This window comes from Numida meleagris, chromosome 1 (assembly GCF_002078875.1).
Source record: "Numida meleagris isolate 19003 breed g44 Domestic line chromosome 1, NumMel1.0, whole genome shotgun sequence".
NCBI lineage: Eukaryota > Metazoa > Chordata > Aves > Galliformes > Numididae > Numida > Numida meleagris.
Genome location: NC_034409.1, coordinates 51457762 through 51473826, shown reverse-complemented (window position 1 = coordinate 51473826; position 16065 = coordinate 51457762). Strand labels below are relative to the sequence as shown.

General features: G+C 48.6%; 1 protein-coding gene across 5 annotated transcripts in view; it reads right to left on the bottom strand.

The window, feature by feature from the left end:
- The window catches only part of CBX7 (chromobox 7), a 17028-nt gene extending 8067 nt beyond the window's left edge, over nucleotides 1–8961 (bottom strand). For 3 of the 5 annotated variants that reach the window (XR_002434534.1, XM_021384923.1, XM_021384934.1), the window contains exons 1-5: nucleotides 8756–8956; nucleotides 7532–7575; nucleotides 3467–3532; nucleotides 2931–2997; nucleotides 1987–2326 (exon numbers count right to left, since the gene is read on the bottom strand). Coding sequence is in view for 4 of the 5 variants with exons in the window: in XM_021384923.1 (XP_021240598.1) it covers nucleotides 1987–2326; nucleotides 2931–2997; nucleotides 3467–3532; nucleotides 7532–7575; nucleotides 8756–8824 (586 nt within the window). In the remaining variant the exon portion in view is untranslated. Of the gene's footprint in view, nucleotides 1–1986; nucleotides 2327–2930; nucleotides 2998–3466; nucleotides 3533–7531; nucleotides 7576–8755 lie in introns of all 5 variants that reach the window. The other 2 variants (XM_021384945.1, XM_021384940.1) reach the window with 2 other exon arrangements.

The following is a 16065-nucleotide window of genomic DNA, read 5'->3' as shown; positions in this document are numbered from 1 at the left end:
GGGCAGAGGAAGAGGGCAGAGGAAGAGGGCAGAGGAAGAGGGCAGAGGAAGAGGGCAGAGGAAGAGGGCAGAGGAAGAGGGCAGAGGAAGAGGGCAGAAAAGGAGCCTTGTTTCTGACAAATGGCGGATGAAATCAGCCTGTATTCAGTCTGCACACACAAGGCAAGAAAGAGCATGGGCACGCCCTCCCTTCAGAGGCTAAGGAAAAACAGAGGATCACTGCAGATTATAAAGGGAAAAGCAGAGAGTAGAAAGGGTGTTCAGACACACACCAGCATTGGATCAGCCTACACGGAGGTGAAAAGGATGCACTAACACCACCCAGTGCCTCTAGCCATCCACCTTCCCCAGCGTCTCCTGTGCCTTCTCAACCCATTTGCCTGTGTATCAGCAAAATACACTCGCCCACGAGCAAGCCGACCTTCTTGCAAATGCCCTACCCCCTGAAAAGTCAAAAATCACAAGCTCTTAGATCCTCTCATGTGAGTCACAGGGATCCAAAGTTGAGGGTCTTCCTCATATTGCATTTGTAATGCAGCCTGGCAACAAAACATCAGTACTGCTTCACAGAGAGGCTGCTCTCAATTCCTCATGTTCTTCCTTTGCTCCCTGATAGCTCCATACAAGAAATTCAAATATTTCTGCACTTTGACACTGACAATTAACAGTCCCTCTCCCACCCAAAACCTTACCTCCCCTAGCTCCCAACAAGAGCCACAAAAATAGGCAGAGAGAGGAAGTAAAACATACCTTCCCTCTGCCACTGCACCTGTACTATATCTCACTGTCTCAAGCTGGGAAAAGAATATGGGAAATATACTCTTGAAAGGTTATTTATGGCTTCTGTCTCAAATACTTGAGGTGTGTAACCCTAACTAGAATTCCACACATGCCACATGGCAAGGGGAGAACAAAAACCACTTAATGTATCTCTAGTGCCATTCACCCCCTTTAGATCCCCAAATGCCTCACAGGCCAGCACTCCTAGCTGAGAACAGCCCCACACATTTGCCCGCCGCCAGCATCTGACACTGGATTCCTCTGTGCTCGCCCCATTGCTTCCTCCTTGGATTTCAGGTGCTGTTCTAGTCCCTGTCTGAAAGAATAGGGGACAGTGCTAATTCCCTGGACACAGCGCTCTCCCCAAAATCCTGCCTAATCCAGCCTGGCTAACAACTATTCCCAGCAATGAGTAACAGGATTCCCTTAACTACTACAAGCAGCACAAGCCCTTGTTTTCCACTCCTCAGGAAGGCTTACGCCTTCAGAAGCTCTAATAATGCAAGGATAGAGTTTCCCTGGTAACTCAGAGCAACATACACATCCCACAGCCCTCCTGCACAAGAGGATGGTATCCCTCCCCAAAATGCCAAATGTGCTAGGACATCTCCCATGCCTACACTCATGCTGCCTACTCAATGGGGTCAGGCAGGAGTTACCATCCTCACTTATCTCTCTCATCCCCCTCTCACAAAAGCTCTACAGCAGTGGGCTTTAGAGAGGACGTGGGGAGGAAAGGGAAAGAGGGGGCAGAAGGAATGTACTGTGGGCTCCTAAGGACATTCCTGCTTGCAGCACCAGCAGAGCAGTGCCAATGTCAGAGCCTGCCCAGGACCAGCCAAGCTCCTTTTAGGTGAGCAACAGGCAAAACACATGCTGATGTGTGGACAGAGGCAGAGGTCACTGTCACCTCTGCCAGAAGTAAACTGGAACACAGCATTAACTTCTAGTAACTTCAGCATGTTTTCTAACACTGGGAGTGGTGTCACTGATTTAAGACTACAGAGAGGTGACAGCACTCAAGAACTACAGTCACCCAACCAGGACAGAAATCTGCAGACATGAAAGCCACCATGTGAGCCAGCAAGAGCTGCTCTGAGGACCTGACCTAAGCCACAATCCCATGATGAGGCAAGTAAGGAGGCAGCAGGTAGAGCATCCTTCTCGTGCCTCAGAACTTCTCAGTCAAGGGGTGTCTGGCCTTACCTTCTTTGCTGGTGTGCTGCATGGCCTCCCAGTCCTCAGGGCTTTGCCGGGCCTCCAGGTCTACCGTGTCATTCAAGAAGAACTCATGCCTGCAGTTTCGGTTCTCCAGGCTTGCCATGCGGGGGAACTTCTTCCTTGACAGTCGCAAGTACTTCTGGTTTTTGCGTTGCTTCCGGAGAGAGAATGGTAGGACTGTTCCCCCAGTCTTCTCTGAGAACTCTGCCTGCCCTGTCTTGGCCCCTGGCAGGCTACTGTCTCCTCCTCCAAACCTCCGTGCAAGAGAGAAACAGAGCTTTTCCTTTCCCTTGTGGGCACTCCTCAAGTCCATGCCATACAGCCGCTGACAAGAACATCAACACAGCAAGGTTCAGAATGGGAATCTGATGATATAGTCATCAGGACTCTCACCTGGGAGCCAAGAATCTATTCTTACCTGAGCATCTGGGTGACCTAGGAGAAGTTGTGGCACTCCTACAACACTGTTTCTCTCATCTCTCCTCCTGGAATCTAAGCTCCTCCTTACACACTTGGCCTAGGATTGGTTGCTTTGCATGGCAACCATCAAAGCATGCCGGAAGTCCACTTCCAAACAGCTACCACCTTCCACATGCTGGAAAGTCCAAGCCCAGTGTGAAATGAAAAAGACCACGTCAACCAGATAACTACTTGCAACCGCTCAAACCCAAAGTCGGTAAGATCCTAGTTCAGAGAGCAAGAGCTGAGCTGTTTGTTGTGTTTTTGTGTCTTTTTTGCTGTTTTGTTAGTTGCTGTTCAGCTAACAAGTTAAAAGTACCTGCCTACCCACTGAGTTCGAGCTCGTGTTAGCGTTTTACCTCCAATTTTGTCCATGCCACAGCTAATGGACACTTTCCACCTTCCTGTGAGCAGAGTAGCAGCACAGCGCTAACTAGCTAGAAATATACAGTAGAAGAGCAAGAAGCTACCTGCAGTAGGAGGCGCTTTGGTTTGGGGCCTCTTTTTCTGTACCCTGAAGCACGGTCTCTCTCTTCCCTGTGAAGGAAGAACACAAATCAAACAAAGTAATAAACACCACAGCACAAAGCCTAGCCAGGACTTCCACCTTTTGCAGCAGAGCTCCCTCATTTCCTCTGTTAAAACCCAACTGTGAATAGCTAGGGCTTGGAAAGCATCCCAGAACTGCTTCTTGCAGGAGTGAAATTCTTGCAAGAAAGGAACTTCTTTGACTTAGCTGGTCAAGAACAGGTTAGGGAAACTTATCACCTCCCATCACTCCAGTCCAGCTCTGGACCCAACTAAAACCTGAGAACAATTACTCTTTCGCTCAATGCTACTTGTGCTTGGGCTCATTTTGCCTTATCTGCCTCCATCAAGGCCAGGTTACAGAGATGGAGAAGGACTCATTGCTATGCATCTCATCTTTGATTGAAGTGGGGACACCGCAAAAGAATAAGGACACTATTTCCTGTGCCCAGTGTAAGAAAAGAACACACGCACTTACTTTTCTTCGTAAGCCACTACCAGGCGAGGATCCAAGATATGATCTTCTGGCTCCCATGTACTGTATCTGAAGAAAAACATAAGGAATATAAAGTAAACAATGCTTTAATGAAACATTCCCTCTGCAGGGCTGCTCCCAGCGTGCTGAGGCCCTGGATATCGTCTTCACAAGGCTCAGTGGGGCCTGCCACAACACTGCTAGAGCTCTGAGGAATCCTAGCCATTCCCCCACAAATTTGCTGCCAGACACCACCTCCCCTTCCCCCAAACAGGCAGAGCCAAGCACCAAGCAGCAATCTGTAGGAGAACAGGAAAGGCCTTCCTCCCCAGGGCTCCCTTCACGCTATTTGCAAAGCCTTTGCAGAGCCACAAATTAGTTGTAAGATAATGCATAAACAGGTCGCATTTGCAGCACTCCCACAAATCCAGCAAATATATGGGACAATGAGATGACATCTGATACAGCTTTCTGAAAAATAGGTCTCTCTTAATTTAGAGTGCTCAAAGATTAACTACGCTTTCTTCCCCGCGTTATTAATTACCTCTAATCACTGGAGCTAAAAGTATTTCTTTAAGAAGAGTTTAATTTTTCTCCACTGTTGCCATTCAGCCAAACCTGTTCAGATTCGGGCCCTGAGGCAAGTTGATGGCGACTGTCCAACTACTGCTCCTGTTACTTGGCTCCCCCTGCAGGTTATTTCTGTTCAGCAGAGGCTGTCTGCATTTCTGTACCGGCACAGGAGGAACCCACCTACACTGTGGTTAGGGCTACTGAAACTGCTTAAAATGAGCTTGATGCTCTGAGAGAAACCCATGAACACCACCACTAGCTGCTCCCTCTTCCTCTACTGCCAGACTGCTACAATGGAGCCAGCTGCTCAGGAAAGGGCTGAGACCACACGGCAGGCCACATCAAAACCTGTTCCCAAGGGGCATGGCTGTGATTAACACCAAGGAGAAGCAGCCAAAGATTCCCATGGTGAAAGGTTTCTGGAGGATGAAAGGGTCACAATGTGGTCCCTGCAGTGGGTTTATTCTAAGGGCTCATGGTTGCCCAGAAAAGATGGGCAGCATGTCTTTATCATGCAAACTCTAAAGCAAGAAGGCAAGTCTGACACCCCAAGTGCCTCACACCATTTGGTTTCCTGGCATGTGATGTCCAATGTCACGAAGCAGAGCTCCTCCAACACTTGAAGAGGGGGGCAGGCAGGAGACGTGCAAGTGGCGAAGGTGCACTTGTAGCAGTGCCTTTAAACTTGGGGAAAGCATTTCAGGATGCTTACATTTCCAGATGAAGCACAGACTGCACATGGGAACATGTGGCACATGCTTGTACACGTGCAGGGGAAATGGTTTGGAAATGCTTTTTCCTTTCATCTGCTCATTAGCTAGAAGAAAGGTACTGAAAGACAGGAGAGTTACTGGAGAATGGTTCAATAAATGAAGGTACAGGGTTTTTTGTTTGTTTGTTTGTTTTTTTAATACAAAACTGAGAAGCAAAAACATGGAATTCAGATCTCTTTAGGAGCACTGAACATCAGAGGGTTAAGAACAGACATGTCTTCATAACCAATTGATCCCTCCCTCTCTCCTTTGCCCAAGCCTCCTGCAGCAACCTGACCGTGAGCTGTCAAAGCCAAGATGCTGTTTGAACAGAGGAAGGTTTCCTCCCAGCTGCAGGGATTCTGGCACTCATTCTACAAATTTAAGAAAAATAATAACACAAGGGGGGAAAAAAGACATCAGATTACTTTTCCTGGGCAGGAGAAGAAAGAGGATTTGCTTTAAAAAAAAAGAAAGAAAGAAAGAAAGAAAAGCCCTTGGTGGGTGTTGCCTTTCTCTCTGCAGCTCAATTCCTGGCTTCACTGCAGTGGCAAAACACTGCATATAAAAAAAAACATGGTTCAGTTTGCCACACACGCACACACACACAGAGCTATATATACGGGCACACACAGTCCAGGCTGCAGCACAACTGCAGAGAGCAGGCACTCTGGAAAACACAGATCATATGATCCTCCTTCCCCCTCCTTCTACTCCTCCTCCTCTTCCCCCTCCCCTCTTAACTCCAACACAAGTTGTAAACAAGCTTGTAGCTAGAATCAGGCTGTCAGTCCTTCATTCTCTGAGTCCAGCAATACAATCCAGAAATATCAAATAAATGGAAAAACAGCAAACTGCAGTCCTACCCTTGCTCTTTTCCATGAAGCATCCAGTGGGAATCACAAGATAACTGATACAGAGATTATGAAGAACGATGCAACAAGGATGGGGTGGGGAATGAAGAGAAATATGATGTGGGACTAGGAAACTGCAGATGTTGGAAGAGAAAGATGGAAACAGCTTGTGGGGTGCTACATGCCATCACAGGCATATTTATGTTCAGAAACAAGGAACAGAGACTGCTAGCAGGATGAAAGTAGCTTGTATGCTCAAAGCATCTTGGTTTTAAGCAAATCAAACCACTGTATGAACAGCTAAAAAGAGAAATCAGTGTTCTTTGAACTCAGAGCGTGCAAGAAGGTGGTGTTCGGACTTCTCACAACATTAAAATAAGGGAACCTTCACGTTCGCTTGCTCTCGGGGCATAAGATCTGCTTTTAATTCCCCAGAGTTCCTGACTCCCCCACAGTTGCAATGTATAGGGCAAGAAAAGGCAGCAGCAAGAATAAGGGCTGCTCTGCCAAAAGAAATGTGATACCAAGTCTCACTCCACCTTCTCTTGCAATGTCACTTGCCAAAAAAGATCTCACTGTGTTTGTCCTGTTCTCCTTTCCATAAATATCAGTATTCCAGCCAGACAGGACAGTGCCTCACGGACTACAAATGTTCCCAACCTCTGGTAGTGATTAAATTAGGTGCAACTACTTAGGAGAGCAAAGTGGCCCAAGAACTGATCCACGTTGCAGCTGGTACTCATTAAGAGCACTAGGTTATGCTCCAACAGCAGGATTTACAGTCAAGAAAATAATCATCCCAATTTTACTATCGCTACCAGAGAGGGGAAGCTACTTACATTCATGCACGCCTTGTAAGCACAAGGATTAGGCACACAGAAGCGCATTCCACCTTCTTAAATATGAGGTACAATCTGTTGGGATCGCATCCAAACACCCATTAGGATCACACCCATCGCTTTGCAACAAGGATGAGCTAGCAAAAGTTCCCCTTTGCTCAGCACCATCCAGGGCAACCACACACGCAGTGTAGTCACACCCACACACACTGGGTACCTACACACAGTTAGAAACAGAAAAGCAGACCGCTCCCCCCATGGATAAGACCATGAGGCTGTTCTACCAGACTGCTAGCTGACATAGAAATGTTCTCCAGTTACCTAATCTTTTTAATCTCAAAGCATGTCACAGATTGTTCAGACACAAAGCAATGACTCTTTTCCAGAGGCAGCTGCATTTTAATAAAGGAGCATCTGTAAACAGTGCACAGCAATGATGCAAAAAAAAAAAGTATTTTTTTCCTTTTGCAATATGGCAACCAAAGCAAAGGCTGAAAAGGCACTCGGAACAGCAGAAGGTTTCAGACAAGGAAATAAAGGCATTGTGGTAATTTCCAAGGGACAAAGATCACCTCCAGTTGGCTACAATCCATCTGAAAAATTGCCCCTCTCAACTGCAGAGGGAATACAGTAGGATAACAAAGACAAGACCACTGCCTTGTTTTCTATTTTAAAAGACTGCATATAGCACTACAAATAAAGTGCGGTCCCCTTGGTGCTGACTCAGAAAAGCAAGCACCGTTCCAAGTTCTGAAGAATCAGGGTTCCTTGTCAAACTCATACCGAATTGTAAAAGCTTTGCAACTAAAAAGCATCTGAATGGAATAGTTCAGTAGTGGCAAAATGCAGTCAGAAGAGGTTGGCATACAGTCTGCATCCTTCAGCTGCCAGTGCGGAAACAATACAGAGTTTTGGTTTGTGGCTCTTTGTTTATAGTTGTCAGAATGAGGCACATGAGGTTACCCGTGAAGAATGAGACGTTCAGTTGCAGAGATACAGTGAAGACTATTAACAAATAGTTAAGAAAAAGACAAGTAAAGCACAACTTACTTCGGGGGCCATCCTTTCCACTTCACCAGGTATTCTACTTTACCCTGGAGGGGAGAAAAAGGAAGAAGAGAACAGGTGAAGCCTGCAACCAAATATGGGCTATGGCAAGAGGAGCAACCAATCAGCAAGACTGAGCTAAGAGCTCATTTCCCACCACTTTATTTTCAAAACAACGCCACTTCCTCTTTCAACTATACTTGTGGTATCTCCTTCCCCATGGGCACAGAGAGCTGTTTAAAAGGACCAGAACTCCCCCAGCTTGGGACCACTGCTGCAGAATCATAGAGGCTGGAAGGCACCTGTGGAGATCATCATGTCCAACCCCCCAGCTAAAAGCACGTTCCCTACAGTAGGTTGAGCAGGAAAGCATCAGGCAGAACCCCAAATGCCAGACTGCAGACATCCCTGCATTTACAGGGAGCCTAACAAGAAGTCAGCGTGCATAAAGGCAAGAGGGAGATGCACGCCAGGAGCAGGTGTCAGATGAATCTGTTCAAGCAGAGGAGATACACAAGACTGAGATCCTATGAAGCGTCACTTAGGCATGTTCCCTTCCAGCTGCTGCAGCACCGCTCCATCCATCACAGTCACTCCACCTTTCAACCCAAACAAACAGCTGAAGTTCGGTGTTAACCGCTTATTCGTTCACCCCAAGCACAAAACCAAACAACAAACGCGCAGCGACTGGAAACCACACACAGAGGCCCAGAGGAACGCACACAACCAGTGAAGAAGTCTTTAATATTACACCGCAGGACTTGTTAAACACTTCCCAGAGCACTGCAGGATGGAAGCGCCGCTGCTGCTGGCGCAGAAAGTGACAGCACAGAAAGCGCAGCCCTCCAGCCCAGGAGCCGGTGTTTTCCTACGGGGGGGGGGGGGGGGTCCCCAGCTTCCAGATGCTTGCAGACACCACCCTGTAAGGCACTTCCCAACGACCACAAGATCCCAACGCACAGGGTTAGCCTTCCCCCCCCGGGTGGGGGTTCCTCCAGCCAGGGGAACTGAATCACCGAGCTGAGGCCCCCCCAACCACCACAGGGTGACACTCAGAGCCCCCCCAGCCCGGGGGACAACCCCCCCCCTTCCCCGCCCCATCCCCGAGCGGCCGCCGCCGCCACCACGCCCCCCGCTCCCGTGTGAGGAGGGAGGAAGGGAGGGGAGGCGGGCCGGGCAGGGCCGGGCCGGGCCGGGGGGACCCCTCTCGCCCACCACGCGGCCCACCTTCCGCACACGCTTCTTGCGGATGCTCTCCACCGCGAACACCTGCTCCCCGATAGCCGACAGCTCCATGGCCGGGGAGGACGCCGGGGCCGGTGGTACCCGTCGGCGGCCGTTTGGCAGCCGTTGGCGGCCCTTGCCCGCCGCTCCCCCTCCCACGCCCCCTCCCCCCGCCCCGCTTTAGAACCTGCGCAACGTTTTCCTCCGGCGCGCGCGGGGGGGCGGGGCCTCACGCTGGGCGGGAACCGCCGGAGGGGCCGCTCCCGCCTCCCGCCCCGGCCCCCCTCACAGTCGCCTCCGCGCTGCCCGGTCCCCTAATTCGTCTTCGTGACAGCCCTAAATTTGGGTAGCGGTGGCGTACAGCAGCCTGAAACGTGCTTCGGGCTCTGTACCTGCACAGACACAGCCTACTCAGCATCTCCGAGTGAAGAGCTTCGGAAAAACCGTAGCCGAACGTCAGAGCATTTCTCTGGGTTGCGACCGCTTTTAATCCCTGTGCAAATCATAGCAGAGCCCGACTGAGAAATGGGAGAAACTGTGTTCGGCTTGATGGCTGGGCCGGGTGGTCTCAGAGGTCTCTTCCAACCTTAATGATTCGATGATTCTATTGACTGTGTGGGGATAGAGGGGAAGAGAAATCCCACCTTCACCGCTCGAAAACTTGTGGGTGAATCCTTTATCGATTGCTGCTGCACTTCTTGGTGCAGGAGATTAACATCGTTTTATTTAATTTGTGCCTCTTTAAACTCAAATGTTATTATATATATATTTCCAATATGAAATAAACTTAATGAATACTGAAGGCGTTCTCCAAATGAAGCAACCTGCGTTTTGATCAAAAGCCTTGATCCTCTGCTTATAAACAGAGGTGTATGGCAGGAATCCATGTCCTCAATACTGTCAGATTTCTGCATGAGTATTCCCTTCGTTATTCCTGCTTTTCCCGTTCTTCGCCTCATGCCGACAATTGTTCCACATGTGGTATAAGCAGTATTTGCATCAGTTATATCACAGCGTTTGAAAGACCTCACATCCTGGAGAGATGAGGGATGAATTCTGCACATGAGGTGACATCGGAATGCAACAAAATTCCGGGCAAATGCCATGACATGACAAAATCATCCATCGCTGCTTGCTGGGGGAGGTTTCTGTGCATCCAGGAGGTTTTACTCTCGGGTGTAATCACACTGACTCCCACTTTGTGGGAGTGCTACAAAGGCAATACTCCCCTGGTTCCTCCAGTGTCCTGAGCACCCGAACATACTTCTGTGGTTCCTTCTGCATTTCAGAAACTGTTTGGTTTTTTTTGCAGAGGTCTTCCTTGGGCAAAAATACTACTTACTAAAGCTGTTACCCCAGTTGCTTTTCATTCTAATAATGGTTATAATGTGAGTAGGCAGGGTGTGGGGTTTTTGTTGGTAGGTTGGCTTGTTGCCGATGGTTTTGTTTTTGTTCTTGCGTGTTGTCCAGTTTAGTCTGACAACCCAAACTGGAATCCTATGGGTGAAAAACAAGAATCCTCCCATCCTGTCCCAAGTTATGAATTACCTCTAAGTGAATGTTACTCAGCCATTTATAAAGACTAAAAATAATGAAGACAAACAATTTAAGCATTCCAGTCTTTCAGATCTTACAACCTTTAAAAGCCACTCTGCGATAAAAGACCTTTTAAAAGTATATCAGGAACTAGATTATCAAAACCTTTACTGGAGTTGCTATGACTAATTGTATAGTCACACTAACACATAGAAGTGAACTCAATGCACAGAAAACCAAAGCAAATATTGAACCTTCCTTAGTACAAATCCCGAGACCCAAATCCAGGAGCCTTTAATCAAAATTCCAATTAACTTCAAAGAGTTTTACTTGAGTAAAAATTGCAAGCAGAATCTAGTATGGAGGAATTACCATTTTAATTGCTTCTGGTTTGATTAAACGACTCGGCTTGCAGTAGATACAGGCACTTACATTAACACTAGAAATTTATTAACAGTCATTTAGATTCTATAAAGCCTAATTCTGCCAAGGATTTTTATTTATATTTTTTTTTCAAAAGAGTGCGGCAAAGATTAGCATAGATTCAAAACAGCCCAGCACATCCCAGAAGAAACACTGCTTGACGTAGCTCCAAGAAACGACGTTGCAGCAGGAGCAGGATTTGGCAGCCTGCGAGCACGCCGCCGTGATTCCGTAACGGGAATCTACGGGAGCTGGCAGCCATGGAAGTCGTGCTGCCAATACCGTTTGCGATGTATTGCTGGCTTGACTGGTAAACTGGCCTATTGCTGCGCGCTGCTGTGTGTTCAATTATCAGTAGATGGCACTCATCACGCTCCTCTGCGCGCAGGTCTGTTTTATACGCAGGTTGTGCTTTTGGTACACAGCCTCATAACGCATCACAAAAATAAAGGGCTGCAAAAGGACAAAGTCAGTGCTGCACTGGCCTCTGAGTCCAGCCCAGTCAGAGCTGAGCTGTCTCAGCAAGTGCAGGATGTTCTGAATGTCAGCAGTTAGTTAAACTCCAGAAAAACTACCCTATGGGAATGCCTGTATTGAACAGTGCTTTTAATGCTATAGGTTTGCTTAAAGCCTGTGGAAAGAATGCAGCTGCCCTCTGCTGCCAATTGGCAGCCCCTTGGTTTACCGAGAGTCTCACATCAGCCGCCAGTAAATGACGTGTTTAAAGCTGCACTTTTGCTGTGTGTGCCTCGCCCGGCTCTGATCCTCTCCCAGCTCAGGGATTTCCCAGAATCAGATGGCCAGCAAGCCAGAGCCCCAGCACAAGGTGCTGTTCTGCCTTTGGGGTTACACAAAATTCAAGGAAAACAGATATTTTTGTCCCCTTGCCTTGGCCAAAGTACTAGTCCTGGCCCAAGCCTGGGTCCGTCCAAGAGCCGTGGTGGGGTCTGTCATGAAGAAAAATGTCTATTGTTGGTTCAGTTTCACTTCATTTTCACCCTTAGCCTCTTTTTGCCCAGTATGGGGTTTCTCCATCCCTTATGATGGAGAAAGTCACTAAGCCACTAGGCCACTAAACCTAGTAACTAATTTAGTGGGTGGCAACCCCGCCCTTGGCAGGGGGTTGGAGATAGATGATCTTTGAGGTCCCTTCCAACCCAAGCCATTCTACGGTATGATTCTATGAGCTGCACCTAACAACCTTCTGCTCCAGCCTTTCACTGCTAGATCAGAGCACTCAGTGTTTCCCTCCCACTGTGGCCATGCCTTGAGTGCAGCTCTGAGGGGCCAGGAGTGCCATCTAAATGGGATAGCAAGCACCAAACTCCAGGCTGTGATCCTCCAAACAGCACCGAGCTGGCACTTGTCCCTAGGTGTCACCTCACCTTGGTGGGCAGCTCAGCTTTCCTGCTCCTTGGCTCACACCCGGGTGCAACTGGGAAACATTCTTAGGTGTTTCTTCCTGGCTTTCCTCAAAGAGCTCATCTAGTTCCTAGGACAGGGTCAGTGCCAGAAGTAGCAGCTACTATTTGACTTTGAACATGCCGCTGAAAGAGGATCTGTTGTTTTCTTATCTGTTAAACTGTAGCTCAGCAGTTACAGCACACACCCAGTAGTGCTAGACATCAAGGTCCCATCCCTCTTCTGTCTTTGGGACCATGAAATCCCATCTTCAGGGACTTGTTATTGTCTATCTTGAGTGTAAGGGGGCACACAATCACTTGGTGACGTTGTCCTTCTTGATGCAAGCCACATTCAGAGCTCACTGGACCAGGGAACAGGTAACTGTATGACACAGCCCGATCTCACAGCTATTTTCCTGGGCAAGAGATCCGTGTCCTGGTCTTGGTCCCAATCCCTGGCTGTATACACACGTTGTCCAGTGCCTGATTCATGCAAAATACGTAAACGGGTCCTTGTGAAGGTGCTGAAACACCTTCCAAGATAAACACTTTGCTAGAGAATGGTGTTCCTTCTCCCTAGGCTGCTCTGAGTGCTGAACGCTTTTGTGTCACAGCAGGACTGAAGCACACTGCTTTGGTACACAAAGTACACAAAGTACACAGTGCTGATTGCTTTCTTTTCAGGAAGCTCTAGTAGGATTGTCACTGCTCCGAACCCTAAGACTGAAGCATAGGTGGGCAAGGAAAAATAAGTGCTTTGTCGTTGTCCTTGTTTGCACACTTTTGTGGGTTTCTATAAATATATATGTTTGTGCTTTCAATCGAGTTTTGTTGTTTCAATGAATTTGAATTTTGTTGTTGTGAGGAAATGCACATGAACATTATGAGCTTCCCGTGGCAGCAGCATTCCCGCAGTCCCCCTGCACTGTAGAGCACCCCGTCCTAAAACCTTCTCTTTTCAGAGGACATTTTACATGAAAAGCAGTGCACGTCCCCCATTCTCCCACTTGGAAAAGGCCAGAGCTGTGATGCTTGCTTTCTATGAGCTCAGGCCCTCATCTGAGGGAATCAGGCTGTGATGGGATTGGCACTTGTGCTCAGAGCTGATCTGGGGCCAGAAGTGGGCACTGAACTGCATCTGAGCTGAGCCCTAGGGATACAGGAGCTAGGAGGTGTCCTTCATCCACGTTTCAGGCAAAATGTGTTACATCGTGCCCTGCCGTGCCACGCCACACCACCCAACAGTCCTTCACACCACCAGGAGTGCAATTAGGATTTGCTTTTCTGCGTTACATCTTAGGTGAAGCTCCTGCTCCCTGGGCCAGCACTGAGTTTTGCATTAAGCTGTCATATACAATAAAAATGAAAATAGCAGGGACCACAGCAATCAGATCTCCCAAGCCCTGCTGAGCATCCAGATCACAAGACTGAAGTGATTTCTTCCTCCTGGACACTCTTTGGCCATAAACCTTCCGTCTGCCCTAGGTGCCCTTGTTTCCCCAGAGCCGCCAGGGTAGATCAAAACGGGCTAACGACTTTCTTAATGGAAGGAGATCCTTCACGGGAGATGGCTGAGAGTCAGTAGAGCAGTGGGAGCGCCCTGAGGAAGCCCTTGCAGCCAACGCCTGCTTTTCACGACTCAGCAGCTGCTCGTTAGGTGGCACTGCAGGCCGGGATTTGGGGTGAGCGCAATGTCCCGAGGCTCGGAGCAGGGCTATGCAGGCTCTCTTCGCCTCAGTTGTGCGTTTTATCCTCAAATTGCTGGGAAATCTTGAAGCCCGCAGCGGGGTGATGTGAAGGGAGCGTCCTGAAGACGCTGCCTTATGTTGCATCTACCCCATGGGGCCAGCACTTGGCTCTGCTTTTGGCAGGAGACCCCACGTTTTGAGCGTGTACCTCCTCCACCCAAACACCCTGAGCCAAACCAGGAGAAAGGAAAGCGTCTCCATTCTCCTACAGCCCTTGGAGCCACTTTCCTCCTCACCTCGCTTCCCTTGGCATGCCCCTGGGTAAATGTTTATCCATGTTTCTAAAGCCAGGCAGTGCATAGGCAGGATCTCAGAGCGCTTCCCTTGCAGCATTTGGTAGAAGAGTGTTAAGGCTCTTCCCCGGGCACTGCTAGCTAACCCAGGCCTGGCAAGAGCACGTACCCTGGCTCTACAGAGGCAAACACCATGGCTGCTCCTGTCCTGGCCAGGGCTGTGCAGCTGGGTCCTGCCCCAGCCCAGCACCTGTGCCCCCCCGCCCCCGTCTGAAGCCGGGAGATAAATGCCCTTGAAATCTGAAGTAACCATGATAATTTGATTTTGAACAGGAAAATGAACTGGTTTTTTTCCCCTTATCTAATTGATTAGGAATGTCAACTATTCCTTTCTGCACACCGTGCGTGCCTCTTATTTGTGTAGGAAGCAGCTGGTCTGGTGATTCAGCCAGACACTTTTTTTAACTAACAAAAAATAAGCTTTGAGGTGGGGGATTATCACTGTATTTCACCACAAGTTGACAGATCAAATCCATCTCTCCACTTCTCCCTCTGCATCCTGATCCGTCTCCACTCCAAAGACAAATGTAGGTGTCTGGGGAACAGGGTGTCACAACGGAACACGGGTGTCGCGACGGGACACAGGCTCAGCAGCCATGTCTGGTGCCCGGCTGACATCAGAAACCTCCCTGGCTTTTGTCTGGGCAGATTTCTGCCCACAGCTATTTCTGCACACTGCTGAGCAGGGCTGGAGGCAAGGGCTAGCCAGTGGGTGACGGGAGCTTCGCAGCCGCGTGACTCTGCAACTACTTTCTGTCCTGGGCTTAAAATGGAGTACATGTTCTCATTTTTCTTGGTAGGCAGTTATGCTTCCCATCCGAAATTGTACAGACTTCGGATGCATTTCAGAAAGTTTTCTCAGGAAGTGCCTGAAACTGCAACGTAGTGATATTTGTTGCTAAGAAAATCTGTCCATGCAGCCCAGCCAATGGTTGCAGCACTGTCTGCTTGCAGAACCTGGTGGGAAGATAGTTCTTGGCAAGATTTGGTCAAACAAGCAATTAGAAGCCCCTAAGAGATTTCAGATTGTGTGCAGGCACTGGTCATCTCACCTAGGAAGTGATGCCAAGTATCCAATCAACAGGAGCATTCTGTGTGATAAACATGTAAATCATTGAAGTGTGAAAGGAGAGAGCTGAAAGATTCCAAGCAAATGGGACAGTGTCTTGACTTCCCTTTCCAAAGAGTTCTCAGGACTTTGTGTTGCTTGGCCACTGTTGATATCACCACCACTGCTTCCCACGGTCCATGACACAGATCAGCTCTACAGGATTTCATCACAACTCATAGATGTGTACCTGCTCCATAAGCAAAATGGGATTGTGTTAGACATTGTCACTGCAGAGAGCAGAGCTGCCCCCAAATGAGCGTGAGCATGGGAGCTAACAGGTATGAATGGATTTTCCAGGTCAAAAGAGCACCGAGTCCCTGTGACAGGTTGCCATGGGAAATGATTGTTTTGATCATAGAATCATAGAACGGTTAAAGTTGGAAGAGATCACTAAGATCACCTAGTCTGTCAGCCCATCTTCACCATGCCCACTAACCATGTCCTCAGTGCCACATCCACACATTTCTTTAACACCTCCAGAGACGGTGACTCCAACACCTCTCTGGGCAGCCTGTTGCGATGCATCATCACCAGAAATTTTTCTTAATATCCAACCTGATGGTCTCCTTGAAGGTAATTCAGTCTGGTGGCTCGGAGTGATGTTGATACAACTTTCAGCAGGCAACAGCCAAACCACCACTTGTCTGCACTGGATTCCAAGCTGGAGCTGTGAAGACCATTAACAAGGGTTTGAAGGAGCAGTGCTGAGTCAACCTGGAGTACCCACTGAGATAAGCTGGACTATCCTAATGTGAATATTCACCTTCCTATACCCTGGCTGTGCAGCCTTTTTTAGGGT